The sequence below is a fragment of the Doryrhamphus excisus genome, chromosome 21 (assembly GCF_030265055.1).
Source record: "Doryrhamphus excisus isolate RoL2022-K1 chromosome 21, RoL_Dexc_1.0, whole genome shotgun sequence".
NCBI lineage: Eukaryota > Metazoa > Chordata > Actinopteri > Syngnathiformes > Syngnathidae > Doryrhamphus > Doryrhamphus excisus.
Window position 1 is genome coordinate 8,051,634 of NC_080486.1, and position 27,667 is coordinate 8,079,300.

At 38.3% G+C, this 27,667-nt stretch overlaps 1 protein-coding gene across 1 annotated transcript in view; it reads left to right on the plus strand.

Annotated features, from left to right (window-relative positions):
* The window catches only part of ofcc1 (orofacial cleft 1 candidate 1), a 107,419-nt gene that overhangs the window by 39,327 nt on the left and 40,425 nt on the right, over positions 1-27,667 (plus strand). The window contains exons 15-18 of the mRNA XM_058060813.1: positions 10,499-10,756; positions 14,838-15,090; positions 16,798-16,961; positions 21,270-21,429. Coding sequence (XP_057916796.1) covers positions 10,499-10,756; positions 14,838-15,090; positions 16,798-16,961; positions 21,270-21,429 — 835 coding nt within the window. The remainder of the gene's footprint in view (positions 1-10,498; positions 10,757-14,837; positions 15,091-16,797; positions 16,962-21,269; positions 21,430-27,667) is intronic.

Here is a 27,667-nt window from a genome sequence, read left to right on the forward strand (position 1 = left end):
ATATCAATTATGTGACTTGTCCTGATCGGGAGAGACAGAGAGACGGCGTCAGGACGGAGCTGGGAGGTAAAAGAGAGACGCATTCTCTGTCTCGGGAGGACTTCACTTGTCCCCGAAGGTGTTTCCCAAAAGTGAGGACATCTTCTCAGTACTATAGAAATGAGCAGTCAGTCGCCACGTTTACATTAGGAGTTTTCCTCTTTCCGAATGGAATCTTTCCGAATGACCTTTCCGAAAGCAATGGTATACATGGAAAGGAATATTCCAATCGCGTGTCTACATGCGCCGCTATAATCAACCAGAATAGTCAATGGGGCATTAGCAGTAAAGCGTAAACACCAACATCACGTGATACCGACTTCCTCCAGTTTTTCTTTCACTTGTTGGAATAACTCCGTATTGACAGTTTTTCTGTCATCCAGTCTTGAAATTTAGTTTCGAGCACGTCTCGAGCTGCGTGTTACGTCATATCTCAGCATTCGCTGAAAGAACGCACCCGGGAACAGGAAGAGATAAAATTTTCTTTTTTAATAAAACTGGACTTGTGAATGGCGTATAGAAGGGTTTAGATTCTGTTCCACAGATGGCGCTAATGCACACGAAAGCTGCTTGCCAACCGCCAATAAACAACAGAAGAAGAAAAACACGAAGAAGAAGAACGCAGTCTGACAACTTTCCGATTGAGCGGGTACAAGATACCTCAATCGGATTGGGGAAAGGAATATTCCACCCCTGGGAATCCGATTATATATTCATTCGGATTGGCACTTTTTTTTCCGGAATGAGGTGTATACAAAGGTTACATTCTTTCCGAGCAAATAACCCGAATGGAATTGGAATATTTGGGTCCATGAATATGTGGCTAGTGTACGGCTTGTATATCTGGATGGATGCACAGGTGAAGTACTTGGGGTGCATGAGTGCTGCCGGCATGGGGGAGCTGTGGTGCATCACATGTACTGTGAAGAACCCACACACACCTAGAGACTGTGAGCCTAATTTTAGTTTTATTTAACTTGGTGATGAGACAAAGAATAACTATTTGTTATGTTGTATTTGTGTGCTAATAACATCATAACTCCCCAGATCTAATAGTAGAAATACTGCTACTTGTATTAAAATCAAGCATTCACACAGTATTAGCAGTATTGCATTACGGTATTGTAGGTACAAATGACACACACGGCATGTTCTTGTTGTAGAATCAAAGAGAACACAATGACCTAATTTCCCCCAGTTAGCTCGCCTCGTTGGGGACCAACGTTCCTCTCCGCAGCCTATCGCCGCTCACTCGCACCGCTTCTCGCCGTCTGCATGCGTCCTCCATCTGTTTACAAATGCAGTAGGAAAATGGACGTTCTTGAGATTTCTCAAGAATCCATCTGTTTGGCTCCGTGTCGCTAATTACTCAAGCGGAGCTGCCAACCTTGAAGAAATTTTACGAGTACATCCCCCATCCCATGCCAACTTGAAAAATCACCTTTTATCAGAAAAAAAATGGTAATGGTAATGGTTTTATTTCAACATGCATCAGATTACAATTGAATGCGTCACATAATCAGTTCCCAGTTCCACATGTCCAAAAGGAGTAGGAAGAAGCAAAGCTTATTAAATCCTACCCCTCCATCTGGTACTTTTACAATCAGTAAATGTTACATTTGTTCACTTCCTGCTTTCCTAATATAGTTTATATATATTTTTTTAATTTTTATTTTTATTTTTATTTTTGTCACATACCGAAGTACGAGGTGATGTGACCATACAATGACATAATGGGTACCATAGTAAGTGTCAATATAGTGATATGTATAGCACATCATGACTGGTTCAAGACTCTTCATCCTTGTATTTAGCAAACATCAACTGCTTGTATTGTTTCTTGAATTGCCTCATCGTTGTGCATTGTTTGAGGGTCTTACTCAATCCATTCCATAGTTTGATTCCACCTACTGAAATGTTATGGCTTTTTAACGTTGTAAAAAAATATCTGACGTTTTGTCGTTCTTAAGTAATCAGCAGTAGAACACAGGCAAGTTTCAGGGAAATATCGGTTCCCGACTAAAACAAAGAGAAAACTTTCAGTAAACAAAAAAATTAGTTATTTTACATGAAAATAACAATTTATTGACAAATAATAGTGTCATACTACAAGTCGAGGGTAAACTTGAAAGAGAAAACAGCAAAGTACAACCGAATTTGTACCTGGAGAAACAGCAAAGTGCACAAGTGTATTCAAGGGTCAAAGTGTGCGTCATGTATGAAAAACACGAACGTTGGCAGGTCTCCACAGGATTTTGTGTGTTGTGCATTCAGTCAACCTCACAGAAAACTAAAATAATCCTGTGGGGGGCAAGGAGAGGTGGGCCACTTTCCTGTGCTGAAGGGGCAGAGATGTTTATGAGTGGCCCCCCCACCACCACGGCGTTAGGGATTTCTATGTCCAGGCATGCTGTCAGCTTAGCAGCAAAGCCCAACGTGTGGGTCACTTCATATCTTGCATCATCTCACTTCCTCCTTTTACGGAAATGAGATCTGTCATTTTCCTGACAGGCGAATGAAGCCAAATGATTGGCTAATCTGCAGCGATGTGGCTGTCAGTCGATGCTGACTGGGATCCCATTGGTGCGCTGGGTCACATGCATGATGCTTGACAGGAACGATATGTGTGTGTGTGTGTGTGTGTTTTTTTTAGGCCAGAGCTCTGCAATCACTCGCTCCTCAGTCTGACACAAACATTTCAGCCAAAGTAAACAAACTGGTGCTTAAAAGCAGATTGTTATGACTTTTAGCATGCAGATGTGTACGGCAATGCAAAGAAATACCCGACAAGCACTTTGAATAATAAAACTGACTTTTTTTTTTGCTTTCAGAATTGAATGTTTGGACAGATCTAATACTACGGTGGTCAAATAGGTAAATACAATGAAGGATAAGCGGCATAGAAAGTGCATGTATGGATGAGTGTTTTGAGCAACAACTCTTCCTGTCGTGTGCCCTTCACTGGCTGGTTTGTCCCTTTTAGCTTTTCACTGTGGCTCACTCAATTTTCCACCAAGATCTCTCTAGCGACCATGTCCTGCAGTTTGGGATACAAGGTCGGAAACCAGTTAAATAATGATGCAGTTCTCTGGAGGCCTTGATCCTTTGCAGTCCTGGAAACGGATAATAATGCAATGCATATAATAGCTGGTTATTTTATCTAATTTTATTCCATACAGAGAATGACTTCAGGAAGTGGACGTAAGTGTACCTGTTTATGTGTTTATGTACGTATATGAAAAATGCCATGTCATCATTTCAATACTTTTATAAAATGTAGTACTTCTATTATAAGAAGTGGTAGTTATTATTAATAACTGGCAGAAGGTGCATTGATTTTACAACATGTACATATTCAGTCCCCATGTTGGGCTCCTGCACGGGCAAGCAAGCGTACCGTTGACTTTGTGGCTTATTTCTAGTTGTTCTGGTTAGTTCTGCTACACAAGGTGGTGATTAGTAATAATAACTGTCAGGAGGAACGATGCGAGTTGAGTCCGCATGCTGCGCTACCACACTGTCGTCTTTGACATTGTGGTTTATTTTATGAGTAGCTGGTTAGTTCTGTTATGCAGGGTTGCAATTATTCTTAATAACTAGCAGGAGGAACGATGTCACTGAGTATACAGTGCATGAACAACCATACTGTCGTCTTTGACTTTGTGGTTTATGTTAAAAGTTATTCTGTTTCGTCATGCAAGTTTTCAATTATTTTTAATAGCTGACAGGAGGAACAATGTAACATGCCCAGGTTGGGTCCCCATTCTGGGCTCCAACATTACCGTTGTCTATGCCTTTGCGGCTTATTGTATGAGTCGTTCTGGTTTGTTTTATTATGTAAAGTGGTGATTATTCTTAATAACTGGCAGGAGGAGCGATGACATGTTAATGTTAGGTTCCCATGCTAGGCTTCTGCATGAGCAAACGTACCATTGCTTCTGACTTTCAAGTTGTTTTTATTACTTCTGTGGCGCAAGGTGAGGATTAGTATTAATAACTGGCAGGAGGAGCAATGTCATTGATTATGCAACACATCCCGATTCGGTCCCCATGCTGGGCTCCTGCATGAGCAAACATGCTGTTGAAGAACTGTATGAGTCATTCTTGTTAGTTCTACGATATACGGTGATTATTCTTAATAACTGGCAGGAGGAGGGTCCAGGTTTGGTCCTCATGTTGGGCTCCTGCATGGGCAAGCGTACCATTGCTTTTGACTACAAGTTATTTTGATTACTTTTGTGATGCAAGGTGAGGATTAGTATTATAACTGGCAGGAGGAGCGATGTCATTGATTATGCAACACATCCAGGTGCCAGGAGCGATGTAATTGATTATGCAACACATCCAGGTTGAGTCAACATGCTGGGGTCCTGCATGAGCAAACATGCCGTTGAAGAACTGTATGAGGCATTCTTGTTAGTTCTATGATCTAAGATGATAATTCTTAATAACTGGCAGAAGGAGGGTCCAGGTTTGGTCCTCATGCTGGGCTCCTGCATGGGCAAGCATACAGTTGCTTTTGACTACAAGTTGTTTTGATTACTTCTGTGATGCAAGGTGAGGATTAGTATTAATAACTGGCAGGAGGAGCAATGTCATTGATTATGCAACACATCCCGGTTGGGTCCCCATTCTGAGCTCCTGCATGAGCAAACATGCCATTGAAGAACTGTATGAGTCGTTCTTGTGAGTTCTACGATATACAGTGATTATTCTTAATAACTGGCAGGAGGAGGGTCCAGGTTTGGTCCTCATGCTGGGCTTCTGCATGGGCAAGCATATTGTTGCTTTTGACTACAAGTTGTTTTGATTACTTCTGTGATGCAAGGTGAGGATTAGTATTAATAACTGGCAGGAGGAGTGATGTAATTGATTATGCAACACGTCCAGGTTGGGTCCCAATGCTGGGCTCCTGCATGAGCAAACATGCCATTGAAGAACTGTAGGAATCGTTCTTATTAGATTTATGATATAATAACAGGCAGGAGGAGCGATGTCATTGATTATGCAACACGTCCAGGTTGAGTCCCCATGCTGGGCTCCTGAATGGGCAAGCGCACTATTGTGTTTGACTTTGTGGCTTATTTCAAGTCGTTCTGGTTCGTTGTTGATTATCATTCACAACTGCCAGGTATCATGTGGAGGCCAGCGCCCATATTAGTCATAACAATTCAGACCTCATGTGTCTGAACGTAATATAATTTGTCTAGTGTGAGTGCATCCTAAAAAAACTTAATAAGCATTCCACAAATGGCTGGCAAGCCTGCCAAAGACAAATACCATCAAATCCTAAAACAGATGCATAATCAAGAAGATGAGATGTAAGCAAAGATAAGGTATCACCCGTCCTATCTCTTTGACACCTTAGATAATCACGCTTCTATAATCAGCACAGCAGTCATGCATGTGGGCCACGAAGAGAACAATCACATTATCTGTCAATCTTTTAAGTCTATTTTCACACTCTCAATCTTTAGCTTTCTCCACTTGCCCAACAGCAAGCCATTCCTCGACGATGTGTGAAAAGATGGCTGGTTTTTAGTGGCATTTATAAACAATGCCAGTGGCCCAAATAAGAAAGTGACAGGAAATAACTTTAATCCTCAAAATGAAAGGATAAGTCCGATACTTTAAGTGGCCCTCCACTGGAGGGTTTAAGCCAGCGGGGCCGTTGCAGAAGGATTCGGAGGGTTACCTTCTGTGTTCCCGGCCCCTGGAGACGTCTTCCCATTAATCTGCTATTTAAAATGAAACACACTACTGTAATCCCTCCCTCACGTTGCCCATTCTCATTACCTATGCATTTAAAAACATTTAATTCCTGTTTGTAGCAGCTTTTATTTTGCTATTTTTAAAAGGGAACCCCTCCAAGAGACTGTTCTTTGCACAGATGATTGACGGGTTATTTGCATACCTTTGCACAATCTGGCGAGGTTCGGATAAACTGACGAGTCCGTTTTTGCAGGGGAAAAAAAAAATGGAACACAAACATATCCAAAGTAAGCTAATTAGGGAACAGCTTTTGACCCAGATTTGACAGAATCCTTTAAAGTGCAATTAAAATGTCGTAATGTGTGCCAATGCATGGTTCATTTCAACTCTGGGCCTTTGCCACATGCTATCAGTCGTTCAAGGGACAAGCTCTTTCCTGCAAATCCAACTCTCCAGTCCCTGTTTATTGACGCATTATACATTTTGTATATGGAGGTGCTATAATGACATCAATTCAGTGGTGAGAAGAGATTTCACATCGAGTTACCAGCTCGCTTTGGAAAAGACGCAAGGCCGCCGCTCAAGTGTCTAAAAATATTCCTCTTTCACGCATCATCAATATCTTCATTATATGAAGGATGTGCGTCAGGTTGTGTTTGCTGTTTTCACTTAATGCCACATGACAGGGGACCGTCTTGCCTGTGTCTACGGCACGCTATTTATTTTTTTTAACCACGGTTGTACGATTCATTGAAAAGGCTGGCAATACCGATCACATGGATAAGTGCTATTGGCTATATGTGTCCGTGTCTTCAACTGAGGACGATGCCAAAACTCATTCATTCATTTTCTACTGCTTATCCTCACCAGGGTCGCGGGGGTGCTGGAGCCTATCCCAGTTGTCTTCGGGCGAGAGGCGGAGTACACCTCCAGCCAATCACAGGGCACATATAGACAAACAACCATTCACACTCACATTCATACCTATGGACAATTTGGAGTCGCCAATTAACCTAGAAGCCCAGAGAGGGGCTAACGTCATTGCAGCACCCCAATGAATGCGTTGCTCAAATGCAATACAGTATGGGAAAACTTTAAAGGATTTTTTCATTCATATTGGTACATGTTTGTATATTTGAGTGTGAAGTTGTTGTATGATGACTTTAGTGACTGTTATATTCATACCTACGGACAATTTGGAGTCACCAATTAACCTAGCATGTTTTTGGAACGTGGGAGGAAACATTCCGTAACATTCATTAAACTTTCAGACCGTTTTAGTGTAGTAAACACATCTGCATCTTATACTTTTGATGATGTGTGTCTTTATTTGAGGAGCCCAGAGAGTGGCTAACGTCATTGCAGCACCCCAATGAATGTGTTGCTCAAATGCAATACAGTATGGGAAAACTTTAAAGGAGTTTTTTAAATCAATTAATTTTTTTATAGAGAATAATACCGATATCAATGGGCCGATATTGTCAGACATCCCTAGTTATAGGTGGTCAACTGAGTCAACTTCACATATTACCGACAAAGACGGGCTCTCTCCGATTTTTACTTGGTCTTATACTGTCAAATTCCTGGCTTTTTTGTCCGCTTTTAGGCAGACTGTCCCTCACTTGAAAAATGTACAACATGGAGTCGCGGGGAGGGCTTTTTGCCAACCTGGACAGGCACACACAGTGTAAAATGAATTCTAAACCACGAACCAGAAGGGCTGTGCATCTCTGCAGATGAACAATTTGGTGCTGATCTGAATTAGAATGATGAGACTCTATAGGGATCTGCACTGTAAACTAGTCCTTTTGTATTCAACCTTTGCCTCACAGCTCGGAGGACCAGGGTTCAATTCCACCCTCGGCCATTTCTGTGTGGAGTTTGCATGTTCTCCCCGTGCATGTGTAGGTTTTCTCCGGGTACTCCGGTTTCCTCCCACATTCCAAAAACATGCTAGGTTAATTGGCGACACCAAATTGTCCATAGGTATGAATGTGAGTGTGAATGGTTGTTTGTCTATATGTGCCCTGTGATTGGCTGGCGACCAGTCTAGGGTGTACCTCGCCTCTCGCCCAAAGACAGCTGGGATAGGCTACAGCACCCCCGCGACCCTCGTGAGGAAAAAGCGGTAGAAAATGAATGAATAAATCTTGTTTTTATGATAGTGTCATGGATCCTTTGTATACAAAACTATGGTGAGACCAGCCATGTTGTTTGGTCCAGAGACAGTACAACTGAATAAAAGACAGGAAGCAGAACTGGAGGTAGCTGAGATGAGGATGCTGAGGTTCTCATTGGGAGTGACCAGGATGGATAGGATCAGGAACAAAGTACATCAGAGGCCTTGGAGAAATAAGTAATGGATCCTTTGTAAAGAAACACTTTACAATAGTGTGTATACTGTATATGTAATATGTGACTAAATACTATGACACCACTCACTGTAGTCGTAAATGAACACATCGCTGAGCACAAACGCTCCAACAGTGCAGAATTCCGCCATTACTGTTTTGACCATGTTTTCATGGTTGTTGTCATGTAACTGAACCAAAACAACACCATGTTTATTAGTTTTGAGCCTCCTTGCTATATTTGTGCACAAGTGTGGCATCACACGAGCAGACAGCAATCCCTTGCAGCAGTGTTCAGGATCCCTCAGCACCTCTGCCTCCTCTGTGCCGCCCTTTGTTGGTCTGCTCAGCTATTCCCTTTCATATAGAGGGCACAGATGGAGCAGCAGAGGAGACAAACTCGCAATATGTCAGAGTGGGCGAGTATACTCGGGTTTGCGTGACAAACTAAAACCGATGCACGGGCACATATAGCATATAGGAGCGTTCTGCGCTGTATGCTGTAATTTGTACATGTAAACACACGGAGCAATGCTTGACCTCTCTCATCCGGCTAACATTAATTAAAGCATTCTCAAAGAAGCCGAGTTCTAGTGAAAGATTTGATGGTGCGACTTTAGGCCTTTGCCTGTGGATATCCCAGCGTCTCACCACGGTGTCCCAGAGCACGGTTGGAATTCACTTTGTAGTGTCTATCTAGGGAAAATGTTCCAGTGCCTAAGGACAGAAAACAGAATCAATTGTGTTGCCCTACCCCTCCACCCAATAAATTAGTCTAGACTTGCATCTCACATTACTTTAATGGACTCCAAGCAAGCACACCGCATTTCCTCCCAACTTGTATCCTTGCCTGAATATGCAAAGTTTGTCCGCGTACAGCAAAACAGATTCTTTTTGTGAGCTTGGCATTCTCTCTGAGGTGTTGGATTGTTTCAAGTTCCTCAGTGGATGCGCACATGGGCAGAGGGATTCATTGAGAAAACACTTAGACAGCAATTTTAGGCTGATGAATATTAATAGGGTTCCTGAAACAATAGCAAGCCAACATCTGTCATGGAAGTTGGCCACTGGTGAGTTGAGATTAAGTGCAGAATTTGAACACATCCCTTTTTAAATACATGTATATAGGGTGATCATATTCATTACTCAATGCCAGGACACTGAGATAGTCCTGTGTGTGGATGGGAAATGATGTTAAAAATGTTATCAATAACCAAAGACACAAATTCCAAATGATAAATGTTTATAAATGTTATAAATATAATAAATAATATATAATAATGTAATAATATAATAAATATATAATAATAATGTAATATATGATAAATAATTTCATAAATAATATAATAATAATTTAACAATATAATAAATAAACATTTATAAATATTCATTTATAAAAACAATAAATATTCATAAAAATGTACAAATATTGATAAATATAATTTTTAAAAGTGGCAAAAAATAACCAATATTTGGGAAAAATAATTAATATAATAAATAATATAATCATATATATAAATATTAATTCATAAAAAATAGTAAATATTTATAAACATGTATACATATTAATAAATATAATTTTAAAAAGTGGCACAAAAAATAACCAATATTTGGGGAAAATATTTAATCATATAATAAATAATAGAATACTACTATAACAATATAATAAATAAACATTTCTAAATATTTATTCATAAAAAAATTAATATTTATAAAAATGTATAAATATAAATAAATATAATTTTTAAAAGTGGCACAAAAATAACCAATATTTGGGGAAAATATTTAATAATATAATAATAATATAGCAATATAGTAAATAAACATAAATATTCATTTATAAAAAAATAAATATTTATAAAAATGTATAAATATTAATAAATATAATTTTTAAAAGTGGCAAAAAAAAATAACCAATATTTGGGGAAAATATTTCAACCTTCTAAAGTCCCAGGAAAGGATTTCATTTCTCATTTTTACAAGACTTCAATTTTTCGATGAACTTTGTGCATATGTTTAGCTTTTTCTTTGGATTATTGGGTCTTTTGACAACATTAATTCCAAAACCCGTCCTTTCAGGGATTACATCACATGTAATTGTGTTCTACATTTTTTTTATTTTTGGAAGCAAATGGTAAACTATGGTAAACAAACATGGCTGTGGACTAGACAGAGAATGTTTTCAGTGTGAATTACTGTGAATTTGCTTATCTTTCAAATTGTCTTGTTAATGAGCATAAAGGGGACCCCACAGTAAACACATTGCTGTGAATGATAAATAACATGTCTAATGCATTGGATGCTTGTCGCTATGGCGGAATCGTGTTTACAATACAATAAACAAAGCACGACTTGTTCTCTGCCAACTTTGATTATCATCCCTTGTCTTAAAACAGATCTCCACAGAGTGGACCGAGTCCCTCTCAGCTGTCCGATCCCACCCACTTGGCCCTCCGCATGCTGCCGTCCGAGCTGGGCCTACCGTTTCCCCGGCAACAACAACATCAACAACAAATGCGCGGTAGATGTACGGGCTCCGTTTGGCAGCTCGGCCTCATTATGCTGCTGCTGGCTTTGATGTGGTTTGTGAGGCTCTACCTGCATTACTGCAGCCAGTGGCTCTACCTGCAGGCCATAGCAGTTCCTGTCAACAAGTGAGTTGCCTTCCTTTGATACTGTCATTCACACACACACACGCACACACACACACACAATGTAAGGACGGGTAGGGGATTGCACTGATATGTAGACAACACAGCTGTATAGATGATTTTATAGTACATTCTGCTGTACCACATAAAGTACATATATTGCTGAAGTAGACATATTGGATCTTTGTATTACATTCCAACAAACATTTTAACAAGTTTCCATTAATATTTGTCAAGGTTTGGCTAGAAATAAGATATGAAAATAAATCCTAGTAGCTCTTCACCATCTTCATTTTGTGAAAATGAGAAAACCGTTTATTATTAATGAATGAATTAAATTAATAATAATTTAATAATGTGTATATATGAACAATTTGGTGTCAATCTGAATTCGGAATGATCACACTTGCACTCTACTATTCCATTTGCATCCCACTTCTGACACCAAAATATGTCACTGTTTTACATTTTCCATAATTTCTCATCTTATTGTTGTATTAATCCTAATCCATTAATCCTAGCCATCTATCGATTAAAATGTGGCATTGATCTGAATTAGGAATGAAATGACTTACTAAGGGTCTGCACTTTACATTTGCATCCAATTTCTGACACCAAAAAAGGAAAACTGTTCTTTCAACACAACATAAAGCAAATAAGTTTAAAAAAATGAACCATTATTGTTGTCTTATACTTTTGGTAACTTTGCAAGGTCTTTTATTTTTTTTTGCATTTTCCAGAATTTTGCATCAAAAATTGCATCAAAAATTTTGACATAGACAGGAGCTATGTATCTATAAACAATTTGGTGTCAAACTGAATTATTTGCATCCGACTTCTGACACCAAAACAGGGGAAAATAAAATTATGAGTTAAGTAAATAAATTATGAGTTAAGAATGACCATATTTGCACACTACGATTTCATTTGCATCCAACTTCTAACACCAAAACAGGAAAAAATAAAATTGTGAAGGAATTCTGAGTTAAGAATGACCATATTTGCACTCTACAATTTCTTTTTGCATCCAACTTCTGACACCAAAAACAGAAAAACACGAAATTATGAAGCAATTTTGAGTTAGGAATAACCATATATGCACCCTACAATTTCATTTGCATCCAACTTCTGACACCAAAGCAGGAAAAAATTAAATTATGAAGCAATTCTGAGTTAAGAATGACCATATTTGCACTCTGTGATTTCATTTGCATCCAACTTCTGACACCAAAACAGGGAAAAATAAAATTATGAAGCAATTCTGAGTTAGGAATGATCATACCTCCACCCTACTATTTCATTTTTCATATAACTTCTGACACCAAAACGGAAAAAAAAAAAAAAAAAAAAAATGATGCAATTCTGAGTTAGGAATCACCATATGTGCACGCTACAATTTCATTTGCATCCAACTTCTGACACCAAAACGGAAAAAAAAAAATGATGCAATTCTGAGTTAGGAATGACCATATTTGCACGCTACAATTTCATTTGCATCCAACTTCTGACACCAAAAACAGGAAAATCTTTTGAAAAATGTTGTTCCCCAAATTGCAGATACGTCTTAAATGTTCTAAGCCTCACACTCGGTCCAATTGATGGTACTTTTCTTGGTCTTTTACCATATTGTTTTGATCCAAGCTCAGCATTAAACATCGTAATATCACCGGAGCACACTTTTCACACAACTTCTTTAGACCTTCACAACTTTTCAGTCTTAAAAAATCCCACAAATATAAAACATACCCTAAAGCATCCACATCAAAAAAGGCTTCAAAAGTTCAGATTCATGTCAAAAGAAACCCTATACAAAATCTGTGAGTTGAAAATGCATAATTTATAATGTTTGGGACACCTTCACAATACAAATCCTGCCTTAAGACGATGATACTGCCTAGTTTTTTACTTCAGAATACAAATATGGCATCTACACAATGATACTGTATCAGAGGTATAAACTGCATTGGTGTGTTTCGCTTCATATAAAACATCCAAGCACGTCGTCAGCGAGATTAATGAACAGAATCAGGTACGCTTTGGACTTTTCGAGCAAGTCAGGTGTGACTTCATGAGCATGACTGATGGGAAGACTGATGGGAAGATTAAGGAGCTCATGAGGCTTGCTGTAAATGCTGAGTCGAGCTAACAGAAGGTTGAACTCCATACTGATTTTACTGCCATTTCTTGTCGCTTTTTTTTTATGATGATAGCAGCATCACATCACCAACACATGCATATTGACACATGAACATTACCCCTCCCACCCCTCCTGATTCCAGTTCCACGCACACACGGTGGACCTTGTGTACCAATATATTAAATATTTATAAATATAATTTGAAAAAGTGGCACAAAAAATAACCAATATTTGGGGGAAATATTTAATAATATAATATACAATAGAATACTAATATAACAATATAATAAATAAACATTTCTAAATATTTATTTATAAAAAATTGAATTCATATGTATACAAATGTATGAATATTAATAAATATTATTAATTGATTAATTAATTATAATAAATTTTAAGTGGCACATAAATAACCAATATTTGGGGAAAATATTTAATAATATAATAAATAATAGAATACTAATATAATAATATAATAAATAAACATTTCTAAATATTTATTTATAAAAAAATAAAATAATATTTAGAAAAATGTATAAATATTAATAAATATAATTTTAAGTGGCACAAAAATAACCAATATTTAGGGAAAATATTTAATAATATAATAATAATATAACAATATGATAAATAAACATAAATATTCATTTATAAAAAATTATAAAAATGTATAAATATTAATAAATATAATTTTAAGTGGCACAAAAATAACCAATATTTGGGGAAAATATTTAATAATATAATAATAATATAACAATATGATAAATAAACATAAATATTCATTTATAAAAATATAAAAATGTATAAATATTAATAAATATAATTTTAAGTGGCACAAAATTAACCAATATTTGGGGAAAATATTTAATAATATAACAATATAATAAATAAACATAAATATTCATTTATAAAAAAATAATAGATATTTATAAATATGTATAAATATTAATAAATATAATTGTAAAAAGTGGCACAAAAAATAACCAATATTTGGGGAAAATATTTAATAATATAATAAATAATAGAATAGTAATATAACAATATAATAAATAAACATTTCTAAATATTTATTCATAAAAAATAAATATTATATTTATTTATAAAAAAATAAAAAATATTTATAAAAATTTATAAATATTAATAAATATAATTTTTAAAAGTGGCACAAAAATAACCAATATTTGGGGAAAATATTTAATAATATAATTATAATATAACAATATAATAAATAAACATACATATTCATTTATAAAAATAATAAATATTTAAAAATATATATAAATATTAATAAATATAAATTTGTGGCACAAAAAATAACCAATATTTGGGGAAAATATTTGTACCATCTAAAGTCCCAGGAAAGGATTTCATGTCTCATTTTTACAAGACTCCAATTTTGGATGAACTATGTGCATATGTTTTGCTTTTTCTTTGGATTATTGGATCTTTTGACAACATTAATTCCAAAACCCGCCCTTTCAGGGATTACATCACATAAAAAAGTGGCACAAAAATAACCAATATTTGCGGAAAATATTTAATAATATAATAATAATATAACAATGTAATAAATAACATAAATATTCATTTATAAAAAATGTATAAATATTAATAAATATAATTTTTTAAAGTGGCACAAAAATAACCAATATTTGGGGAAAATATTTGTACCTTCTAAAGTCCCAGGAAAGGAAATATGTCTTCATTTTTACATGACTTCAATTTTCAATGGACTATGTGCATGTGTTTTGCTTTTTCTTTGGATTATTGGATCTTTTGACAACATTAATTCCAAAACCCGCCCTTTCAGGGATTACATCACATGTAGTTGTGTTCTACATTTTTTTATTTTTGAAAGCAAATGGTAAACTATGGTAAACAAACATGGCCGTGGACGAGACAGAGAATGTTTGCAGTGTGAAAACATTCTTACGACTACCCTTCCAGATTCCAGTTCCACGCACACACGGTGGACCTCGTGTACCAGAGTTCTTTGCTCCACACCCGCGAGGAGCTGGCGATGGTGGTGGTGGGTCCCCTGACCTTGAACGCACTAACGTTCCTGCTGGTTCTGATCAGATGGGGCTGTCAACAGATATTTGGCTCACTCCCTTCCTTCACGTCAAAGTTTATCATGGCTCAGGGAGTGTGGACAGTCCTGCACCCCCTGGCAGTCCTTGCAGTGGACGCCGTCCTCGGGGTAAGTCACTTAAAAATAACTTGGACACTTGTGCACTTTAAATAGGAGTTCACTTTATCTTGGCAAAGTGACTTTAGATTACAAAAAAAATGAGGAGGGGAGAGAGGATGAGAGAGAAAAAATGCAAGGTTAGCTGGGTGTCTTTTTTTTTTTTTTTTAGTCACAGGGGGACATGTTGGGTTCTAACTGTAACTACAGGTTATAGTTTTTATTTTTTTACACTTTTTTTTCGTAAAGTAAACAAATAAACATTGCCCTGATGATAATATTCATTCATTCATTTTCTACCGCTTACCCTCACAAAGGTCACGGGGGTGCTGGAGCCTATCCCAGCTGTCTTCGGACAATAGGTGGGGTACACCCTGGACTGGTCGCCAGCCAATCACAGGGCACATATAGACAAACAACCATTCACACTCACCTTCATACCAATTAATCAATTAGCCAATTAACCTAGCATGTTTTTGGAATGTGGGAGGAAACCGGAGGACCCGGAGAAAACCCACGCATGCATGGGGAACACACAGATGTCCAAGGGTGGAATCGAACTGGGGTCACCTAGGTGTGAGGCCTGCATGCTAACGACTCATCCGCCGTGCAGCTATATATGATATATCCAAAGACGTACTGTGTTTATGTCTTTTACGTATAACAAAAGAGGTGATGATGTAACTCCACCATCAAAGAAATCATATTTGTTGCAGTTTTAAGACAAAAAAAAAACAGCCAAAAGGTACATTTTATAAGAGCTCGGAAGCATCCGCGTTCCATGCTCTGCTACAACCCCTGTTGTGAAAAGGCATCTTGTTATGCATTGAAAGGAAATTTTGTGAAAATGGGAAAATTGTAAATAGTTAATGGTGTTATATTTGTAAAAAATACATAGTTTCATGTTCATTCATTCATTCATTTTCTACCGCTTATCCTCACGAGGGTCGCAGGGGGTGCTGGAGCCCATCCCAGATGTCTTCGGGTGAGAGGCGGGGTACACCCTGGACTGGTCGCCAACCAGCCAATCACAGGGCACATATAGACAAACAACCATTCACACTCACATTCATACCTATGGACAATTTGGAGTCGCCAATTAACCTAGCATGTTTTTGGAATGTGGGAGGAAACCGGAATACCCGGAGAAAACCCACGCATGCACGGGGAGAACATGCAAACTCCACACAGAGATGGCTGAGGGTGGGATTGAACTCAGTCTCCTAGCTGTGAGGTCTGCGCGCTAACCACTCGACCGCCGTGCAGCCAAGTAGTTTCATGATTTTTATTCATTTTAGAAATATATACAAAATATGACTACTATATTTGGGAATACAAGTGTAAAGGTCACTCTAGGGGTGTTAGTTCATGTCTAGAGGGCTCCAATCATGTTAAAAACTGTTTTCTATACTTGATCAATGAACATATTCATTTATAAATAAGGAATCCAACTACTATTTTTGGGAATAAAAGTGTAAAGGTGACTATAGGGGTGTTAGATCATGTCTAGAGGGCTCCAATCATGTTAAAAATTGTTTTCTATGCTCGATCTATGAAAATATTCATTTATAAATAAGGAATCCAACTTAATGAAAATTCACTTATCACTGTAAGAAATTAACTGTGATAAACAAGGGATTAAAGTATATTGTTATTATGCTGTTGGGCGACAACCTTATATGCCTTTAAGTCAATATTCTCAAATATTTATCTTTGCAGCGTCTCACCTACAGCCCAGACAGACCAGTCGGCGACGCCGCCAAACTTTTCTGGCACTTCCGAAGAGTGGACCAATCGGGTGCAGCCGGAGTGATTATCACCGTCTTCCTTTACGGTGTCATTTTCCTTCTGTCCGTCACCATCGTCTGCATTTACCTGCTCAGGTGAGACTCCTGGTATTATGCTATCTCCCATTTATGTGAGCTCCATCTTACTCCTCCCCTGTGACGGAAAAAGCCAGAAATTGTGTGAGGAATGAAAGTCATGGCTATTTCTGAACCAAAGCAACCTGTAGGGACAGTCTGACAATGAAGATGAATACCCTCCCTGGAACACACTGCCCCTTACCATCAGACTATACATAAAATGTCCATTCAGAAATAACTCTGTCTTCCACACCCCAAAGTATGAACACATAATACATTATATGCACTGAAAATTCATGCATGTACTATATGTCCTGAATGTCCTGAACGCACCATGCTGAAATTAAATCTTGGACAATTATAACCCTCCTCTTGTGTTAGGGTCGGCACCGACCCGTTTTACATTTTAATGCATAAAAATAATCACATAACATTTGTTTATTGCATTAAGGCTTTTTGACTTTGTCAGGAAACTCTATTTCAACAAAATAAAACCAAAAAAATAATTTTTACTACCTTTTAAAATGGTCTGGTTGAAATTATGACCACTGTATTGTTAGGGTCGGTTTTCGTGTTGTACAATTAGCCAACACAATGACAACCAGCTCCTTTTCTCATCATGTAAGCTTCAGGGGATTCTCATTTTGACCGCTTTTCCAGTATACATGTGAGGTAAATTCACTCATTTGATTGGCTGATTCCACATTTACAATTTGGATCATGGAAAGAATGACAAGAAGTACAGTGAACCAAGATCTGGACCTGTTCTGCTTTTTGATTTCAGTTTATACTAAAGTTCTGTTGCTGAAAACAATAACTTTTTCTACCTTTTTTTGACATTAATATATATGGGTCAAAATTCCCCCGAACGCCATAGATGTTTCTTTAGTGATTAATACTAAAATGAGAAAATAAATCAAACTAATTGATTTAAGAGATATGTTCTATATCCCTCAGTAATAGCCAGGTAAGAAAAGAAACTTCAATTTATTAATATGATTTTTTTGAGGTTCATTTTACCATTTTTGGACATTGAAATCAAGGGGTATAGTGACAAAAAAGGCCTACATGCCCACACCAAAAGTATTAAAACCAACATTTTCATGGATGAGGAAGCCTAAGAAGGTAACCAAGGTAACATGAGAAGTAACTTACTGTTTTTAGTGTATTTTATAGCTGATTTAATACATGGGTCAAAACCGACCTGGTAACATAAGAGATGATACTAGAAAGCTAACACAAGAGGAAGGTTAAAATGACCCCCCCACCCAAAAAAAAATAAGATGTGTCTAAGTGTAAAATCCGAAGGTGGCTTATAAATGACTGAGTGGTCTAACACAGTATTCATTCAAGGTGTGTTCCCTCAGCCTTGTGTCTGCCCAAATTCCATTAACAGGCCCAAATGTAAGAAAACCCTTATTGAATTAATCAGTTTGGGATTGGCGGCCGAGGAGAGGGTGCCATCTAATTTCAGTAAGCGGGACGCTTATCGGGCTGCGGCTAAATGGACAATATTAAAACAGCAGCCGGGAATAATGACTTCTGCCACTCAAGCGCCACGTGGGTTTGTATTGAATGTAGGCCACAAGGCTGAAGCAAGGCTGATCATTTTATGGGTTACGGTTTTCCTATTGGCTGCAAGGAAGGGGCTCTGACATGGAGCATGACCCATTTTGAAAAAAAAAAAAAAAAGAAGAAGCCTTGGGCTATATGTATAGATAGAATGGACTGTTATCCTTTTTAATTATATTTTAGGCAGCCTTTATTCACTGGTTGCAAATGTGCTTATCAATGAATTACACCTCTATCCTTTTTTTAACACCTACAAACAGGGTCATGTGACATTGAAGGTGACGCTAGAACCAAATCGTTACATGGTTGCACGCTGTAGGAATTAATGAGTATATACCCAACGTGTCTTTATGCCTTTGGGTTAATAGAGTTGCCACAATTTGGATCAATAAATCATAGCCAATGGACATTTTGGGGTTCCGCCATTTTGTTTTACACGTCAACAAGCAAAAACACAAAAAATCCACAAATTATAACAAAAGAACCATAAGAAATTGCAGCGTTTTTGACTCTAACTCCGGTCTCCTGTATATAATGCATCTATGTTATTGAAAGAAGAATCACTCCACTGCATTTTTATTGACGATGTCTTTCCACACTGCTTACTGTACTTGTAAGCAACGTTCTTATTATACAGCATCAACGATCTTCGAGTGTTAAATAGACAATCTACGTCAGTGGGCAGGACAAACACTCCTGAAGGCGGAAGTTCTTGTGCACATGACGTCACATTTGATCATAGTTGTTGCTAGCTCCAAATCTTAGATTATTATTGGAACTCGAAACCGGACTACCCGGTGAAAACCTACCCATGCACGGGGAGAACGTGCAAACACGAGACAGAGATGCCCAAGCGAATTGAACCCAGGTCTTCCCCATCTCCTGACTGTGTGTCCCACATGCTAACCACTGGCCTCACAAAACTATAGATGCTCTAATTGTAATCACCCAGTCATTAATAAAAACCATAAATACACCATCACGATCAAAAAAGGACAAACACTCCTGAAGGCGGAAGTTCTTTACTCTGTCATTGCTAGATTACTGAAACTGAAAGACGAGATGTCCAAGTGGGGAATCAAACCCAGGTCTTCTGGATCTTCTGACTGTGTGTTCTACATGCGAACTTCATCATGGAACTTCACCCATATAAGGAATTCCGCCCGTCTGTGACATCACAAAGGGGCAGTTTTACCACGCCTTTTGAAACGGAGCGTTTTGAACCATCCCAAACTATCTATCTATCTATCTATCTATCTATCTATCTATCTATCTATCTATCTATCTATCTATCTATCTATCTATCTATCTATCTATCTATCTATCTATCTATCTATCTATCTATCTATCTATCTATCTATCTATCTATCTATCTATCTATCTATCTATCTATCTATCTATCTATCTATCTATCTATCTATCTATCTATCTATCTATCTATCTATCTATCTACCCATCTACCCATCTACCCATCTACCCATCTACCCATCTACCCATCTACCCATCTACCCATCTCTCCATCTCTCCATCTCTCTATCTCTCTATCTCTCTATCTAGCTATAAACCATATAAGGAAGTCCACCCCTCTGTGACATCACAAAGGAACGGTTTTACCACGCCCTTTCAAACAGAGCATTTGGACCCATCCCAAACTTCTTTCAGGTCTCACTTCCAAATGTGGAAACCTCATTAAACCTCATCTGTAACTTTGGCATCGTTTAACAGGAGAATACAACATTCTTTTTAATTTATTGTTCTGAATTTCAGAGAAAAAAATGTTACAAGCATGGTCTGAAACCGCTATGAAAAGGGGACCTAACGCCAACAAATGTCTTTTCATTGACCCTTTATATTGAAGAGGAATGGGTGGATCACTCCCACATTTCATTCAAATACAAAGACTTGTGTTTTCAAGCTCAAAGATGCAAAGATATGGACGTCTTTCTTTTGCGAGAGACCGCATAAATGAATGAGAAGCGTGATTCAAGTGTAGCATGAAAATAGATGCATGCTGTTTGCAGTGTGTGAGGTCAAGATACTACAAACATCTCCATCCCAAGAGGGACGGGGCATGATGCTGGGTTCAAAGCCGTGCACCACTTCCATGCATAAATCCCCGTTTCCTTGATGTCGGGTGTATTTGAGAGTTGATTACCCTCTGACAGACTACAATCTCTCTGGAAGGGTGCAAGGTCGGTTGGTTTTGATGGTCAGCCAATGCTATTTTTTGTATACAGACGTGGTGATTCCTTTTTCAGGGGTTGGCTGCATGCATCCATGTGTGGCTAAAAGAAACATGGATCAATATGCTGTCTGCTTTGGCCGAGTCTTTCCATGTGACTCAGTGCGGGTTCTCCAAACCGCACCAGGAAGATCTCAGGATTGGACTCCCACACATTAGCAGATGCATCAAAGAAACATGCACAGACAGAGTGCTGAAGTCAGCGTGAGAACAAAGTGCTTCCTACACACGGGGCAATGTATTTGATTCCGTTTGCACTTTGAATTATTTTCATTGTGTATCAGCCATTGCATTGTGTGATCAATAGTTATCTTCATCATTCCTAAAAAAAGCCACGGTGACAGTAAAATAACACAACTGCTACTATTGTATTCACACCTCGGCTTGTTTTGTCTTGCCTAAGTATTTGACCCCACGTGACCCTTCCCGAGAGAGAGCGGAGACAGTGATTCAGGCTGGCATCCCTCCTGCTTCCACTCCCACATCTTTGACTTCTTTTCCACTCCTTCTAGATTTCACAACGACGGCCGCATGCTGGACGTCTACCAGAGGCTCACAGCCAAGGAGGGGACTTACTTCCTACCTCAGGACTTGGAGCTGTCCAATCAGGAGCTCAGCTACATCGTCAAGAAGGCGGAGCAATGGAGGGGCTTTAATGGAGAGAGACGCAAGGTAGGCAAGTCTGTTCTTGTGGCTTCCTGTCAAATTTTCTTTAACCCTTTCTTGATGAATTGGGCTAGTGGTCACTTTTTATCTGACATAACAAAGCATGGTATTGGTCAATTGGTCAATTGTCTATGTGGCTATTTTTAGTTCTTATTTAATGTTATACTATGTTTAAACTATATTTAAGGCTGTAATAATTTGTTTACTGTGAGTGTATTGTTTGGGTGTATAATTTCTAATAATATAATTATAATAATAATTTGAAAATCTGAGATTTCCAGGAAAAAAAGTCAAACATTTTTCATGATAAAGTTGGAAATTTACAAGAATGAAGTTACGTCAGAAAAAATAGAGTATAGATCTTTATAATTAGCATATTCTAGTCCTTCCCACTTCCGCCTTCCTTACCCCATCCCTTCCACATGCCCAAGGCCAAAAGGTCAACTAAGCCGTTTTCATAGCGGTCTCAAACCATGCCCGTAACATAAATGTTTTTTCTCGAAAATTCACAATAAAGTCAAAAGAATGTTGTATTCTCCGGTTAAACGATGCCAATGTTTCAGATAATGAGATTTGCACATTTGGAAGTGAGCCCTAAAAGAAGTTTGGGATGGCTCAAAATGCTCTGTTTCAAAAGGTGTGGTAAAACTGCTCTTTTGTGATGTCACAGAGGGGTGGAATTCCTTATATGGGCGAAGCTCTCTGCCCTCCCCAAGCTCTGCTCCTCTGTTTACTTGCTAGCAATGGCTCGTACGGGAGTTCCCGATTCCCTTCCAGCAAAAGAAATACATTTTAATCTGTCAACGGTATTTCAAACTGGACTGTTTTGTGAACATGGGCCAGTAGTTGGACTAGCCGACAAACTTTCCAAAGGAAGAGCAAGCAGTAAGTAACAATTTATCAGTGTCCTAACTGTGTTTTTTTTTTTTTTTTTTTTGTCATGCAGCAAAAGTGCTTGCATACAGGGAGCGGGGTTGCCAATAGCCCTTTCCCACCACATTAAACGTTACTGATGCTGTAGAAAACACTAAAATGCTAATGCTACTTACCATTGAGAGACGTCTTGACGTAACCTCTTTTTTTGAGACACATCAGAATGTCCAGTCTCTACTGGATCGGATTCAGAATCTATCACATACAGCTTTTATGTTAAAAGCCGACAATTAAAAATGATACATCATTGTTTATTATCAACTCCTATACCATACGCAGCTAGCGGCGAGCTTGACCTACCAAAGCGGAATGGACGTGCCTGCAGGCGGGCCATGGATGGAATCAATTAAAATATAGACCTTGTTTTTGCGGGAACCACAAAATAAAATTTAAATACAGCTGAATAGGTGCAGATTCTGGAAGAACTCGAAAGCTGTGTGTGCTGTAGGAGTCCACAACTCAATACAAAGGGGCTGAAAAATGAGCATAATAGGTCCCATAAATAAAAAAATATGAATTGCATATTACTTAAAATTACAAAAAAATATATTAACAAACAAAATACAGCATATTGTGTAGAATAATGTACAGAGTTGGCAAATGATTACATTTTCTTTAGTTACATTTCAGAAAGCTGAGAACTCATCTCAGAGGTATTTAGCTTCATTCTAATTAGAAGAGGATAATTACCAAAACAGAAGCCCAACTAGGAGGCTGCCTGATTAGTCTGTGGAAACCATATATTCCAAAGATATTTCAATAATAATAATTCTCAATCAAAATGCATATGGGATGAATATGCAACACTGGGTTTATCTTAACGTGGGCTGGACAAGTCAATGTCACGAGTGCAGGATTCCACTTTGCATAAATGTCTGTCCCCATGAAATGAGGAGTGCGGCTCCCGCATGTTTGACAGCCAGGGATACCGTAGGTCAACGGCGACGACACCGACGCGAAAAGCGTATTAGCACCGAGCCGACACTGCCGATGTCAAATCTTTGCATGGTGAGTGGAAATGTGACTTGTTGAGATAAGGGGAAATAGAACGTGGTCATCAAACTGCAGGCCCCTCTTTAATTTAGCCTGGTGGATTTGTAGCGGCACGCATCGCTCTGTGTTCTCCATCTTCATTAACTCCATTTGCTCTTTGCACATACTGTAACCCTGCAAAAAAAAACTAATTTAGGTGTTTTTTATTCCCTTCCAGTCTAGTGTCTAACAAGTGTCAACAAACGATGCACCATTTTGACTAATGCTTACTAATCTACACTTTTTTTCACAATACAGATAAAGTAAATACAAGAAAACTGAAAAGACATGACTGCATTATACTAATATGTCACGTAATTTTAAAAATATGTCTTTATCATAATCATTTTCCGATGTGCAATTATTTGTGTCACTTTCCCCCTTATTAACTATTCATCACGTACAGGGGAAAAAAAATATATAAATATGAAAATTCATGAAGGCAAGCAAAGGAGCCGCCCGACAAGAGCTGAAACTAATATTTTGCAACTCTAATGATTTTTTGCATCCCTAATTAGATAGAATAGGGTTGATATGATTAGGTCAGGATGTAGTGTTTTTCATTAAAAATACATTTCAGAAACTGTATTCCAAATGTGCCCCTGCAATTAAATAATGAATCCGCCGCATTTCTTATTATGAACCCAATTAATATGAGAGGCAAGGGCGAAATTTTTAATAAGAGTAGGCCACGAGGCCTTCATTAGCTGGCTGAGAGAAAGGAGGGATGAGGGAACAGGGAAAACAGGGGACTGTGTCTAATTTTCTCATAGTGAGATCATTTTAGAAAGGTATGGAACAGGATATGACATTTTGAACCAAGGGACAACCAAATACCGCTTATACCTTTTATGGTAACAGGTGAATTTTAGCTGTCAGAGGTAGAAACAAATGGATAATACATAATACATAATTAAAAAATCAAATTTTAACCAGAAATTTGATTTGGGGATCATCCCCAGCGGTGTTGACGTAACCATTCATTCATTTTCTACCGAGGGTCGCGGGGGTGCTGGAGCCTATCCCAGCTGTCTTCGGGCAATAGGTGGGGTACACCTTGAACAGGTTGCCAGCCAATCATATATAGACAAACAACCATTCACACTCACATTCATACCTATGGACAATTGGCGGAGGGTGGAATCGAACTCCGGTCTCCTAGCTGTGCGGCCTGAGCGCTAATCACTTTGAATCACCGTGCAGCCCATTAGATAATACAATCACATTTAAAATCAAATAAATGTAACTGGGTCGAGTGGTTAGCATTCAGGCCACACAGCTAGGAGACCCGAGTTCGATTCCACCCTCTACCAGCTCTGTGTTGAGTTTGCATGTTCTCCCTGTGCATGCGTGGGTTTTCTCCAGGCACTCCGGTTTCCTCCCACATTCCAAAAACATGCTGGGTTAATTGGCAACTCCAAATTGTCCATAGGTATGAATGTGAGTGTGAATGGTTGTTTGTCTATATGTGCCCTGTGATTGGCTGGCCACCAGTGCAGGGTGTACCCCTGCATTATTATTATTATATTATATTCATATATACGTAAGAATAAAGTCATTCATTCATTCATTCATTCATTTTTCATTCATTCATTTTCTACCGAGCAAATCCTCACGCGGGTCGCGGGGGGGTGAAGCCTATCCCAGCTGTCTTCAGGCGAGAGGTGGGGTACACCCTGGACTGGTGGCCAGCCAATCACAGGGCACATATATACAAACAACCATTCACACTCACATTCATACCTATGGACAATTTGGAGTCGCCAATTAACCTAGCATGTTTTTGTTGGCCACACAGAGATGGCCAAGGGTGGAATTGAACACTGGTTCCCTAGCTGTGAGCCGTGTGTACCAACCACTTCTCCACCGAGCAGCCCTATCTCATCAAAAAAATGAACAAGCTGCAGGCTAAAAATATAAGTGTTCAAAAACAGGACACCCCGCCTCAACATCAGGGCCAGAAGGTGGGGCGCAGGTACTTGAGGTCCATGTTGCCTACTCATATCCCCAACACAGACAGACAGACAGACTGGGCAGCTCGATTGTTGTCGCCTATACTCTGCAATATTATACTCTGTCACTGAATGCCTCGTCTTTTATATACGTAGGTATTGCATATGGGCGTTGTTGCAAAAAAGCAAAATAACCTTTTCGTCTTTGATTGCCGTGGGAGTATTGATGAGCTCAGTGGTGCGAAAGGCTGAATTCCACTCAACAACACAAAAAAAAAAAAAAATCCACCCATCCCCAATGTCTGAACTCTAACGTTCTGAGTTATGGAGGGTTCTATAGAGCTACTCCTGCTTCAGTAATGAGCCCCATTAATTATGTAAAGGGAGTGATGCAGGCGGACCTTATTAATTGTCTCCTGTCACCCTCCCTCGGATCACCGTAGCGAGAAGGGAGGTGTTAAATTCTCTAATACTTAAACAGGTACGCAAACTGTTTAGTCAGAGGCACGGCTATGACAGTGACAGAGTGGAACAGCGGCTTACCTGCTGCAAACCTCGTTTGCTGCTAATTCATCCAAAAGCAAAGTTCCCCGATGGTGGTGGTGGTGACATTGGGATAATTGAAGGAGAGGTTAGATTAAAAAGAAAGCAGAAGGATGGCTAAGAGGTGGTTTGCACGGTGGCCCCGGAGATGTTTTCGCAACCTGATTGCATCAACACTCCTCCGTGCCGTTTGTCTTCGCATGTCTAGGTAATGGATTACCTCGGCAGGCAAATTTGGGAACACCCAAGGTGCTTTGCAACGGGGAGGAATCCTGTAGTGCGCATCGCAGCTGTTATGATAGCTTGACTGTGGCAGGTAAACTGTTACATCATTCATGGAACTCAATGACAGTGAGGGTGTTGAACGCTACATTCATCTAGTAACTAGCTTTTTTCAATGGGATCCAATAGTGCATGTTTATTAGGGGTGTACACAATGACAAAATATAGGACTGGACTAACAAAATAAAGCAGATAAACAAAAACTAGTTATAATAGTTGAGATGTTGGTAAATGTAGTTCGGTAAAAACACATGTAAAATAGACACTAAAATAACTACAATTCCCGTGATACCAGGAAGTATTGAATTGAAAGAAAACTTATGCAGCGATCAGACAAAACTTAAGTAAGTTTGATCAAATGCAGAATTACTACAGCTTCTGTTTAGACATTAACATTGTTGTGGCTATTAAACCTGTTATTCTCATTTTTCGACCCCTTATATTGAGTTGTGTTCTCCTGTAGAGCAGATACACACAATAACCCGCAAGGAAAACTTTTTTAGATTTTACAGAATCTGCACCTATTCCAGCTGTATTTCCTTTGATTTGCGTTTCCTGCCAAAATGGCCTGTTTTAATTTATTTGAAGCCAACTACGCTGTGATTGGTCACAAGCCCAAAGTGATTCCTAACTATTAATTATTATTAATATTAATTATTCTTATTTATTCAAAATAATTTGAATTATTTGTACAAATTACTGTTTACGCTGTTCATTGTTGTTCATATTTGATGTAATGTATTTATTGTCAACATTATTATTATTATTATTATTATTATTATTATTATTATTATTATTATTATTATTATTATTATTATTATTATTATTATTATTATTATTATTATTATTATTATTATTATTATTATTATTATTATTATTATTATTATTATTATTATTATTATCATTATTATCATTATTATTATTATTACATGAGAGCCAGGCAACGACATTTAATTGGCAATTTCTATCTCTATTTTTATCTATCTAGCTATGTAACTATTAACCATATAAGGAAGTCCACCCCTCTGTGACATCACAAAGGAACGGTTTTACCACGCCCTTTCAAACAGAGCGTTTTGACCCATCCCAAACTTCTTTCAGGGCACACTTCCAAATATGCAAACCTCATTATCTGTAACTTTGGCATTGTTTAACACGAGAGTACAACATTCTAACTACATTTATTGGTCAACACTTACATTTTTAAACAGATTTGACAATTTCAATTTTTCATCACATGCTGTGGTCATCGTACAGTGACGCGAGTCCTAAGCCACCTGAGACATAAATGTTGACCTTAAGTAGCAAGGTGAGGAAGCTGAATGGGGGTTTGGTCAGACAGAGGGGGCGGCAGACCACGACGGAATACACAGGAACCGCTGTCACTTAACAATACAACCCACCGCTCCCGAAACAGGAACCCATAACAGCAGCACAGGAACACCAAGGGAGGCGAGAACCAGCTGAGTGCTTTTGGTGGCATAGGTCAAATCAGAGGGGGC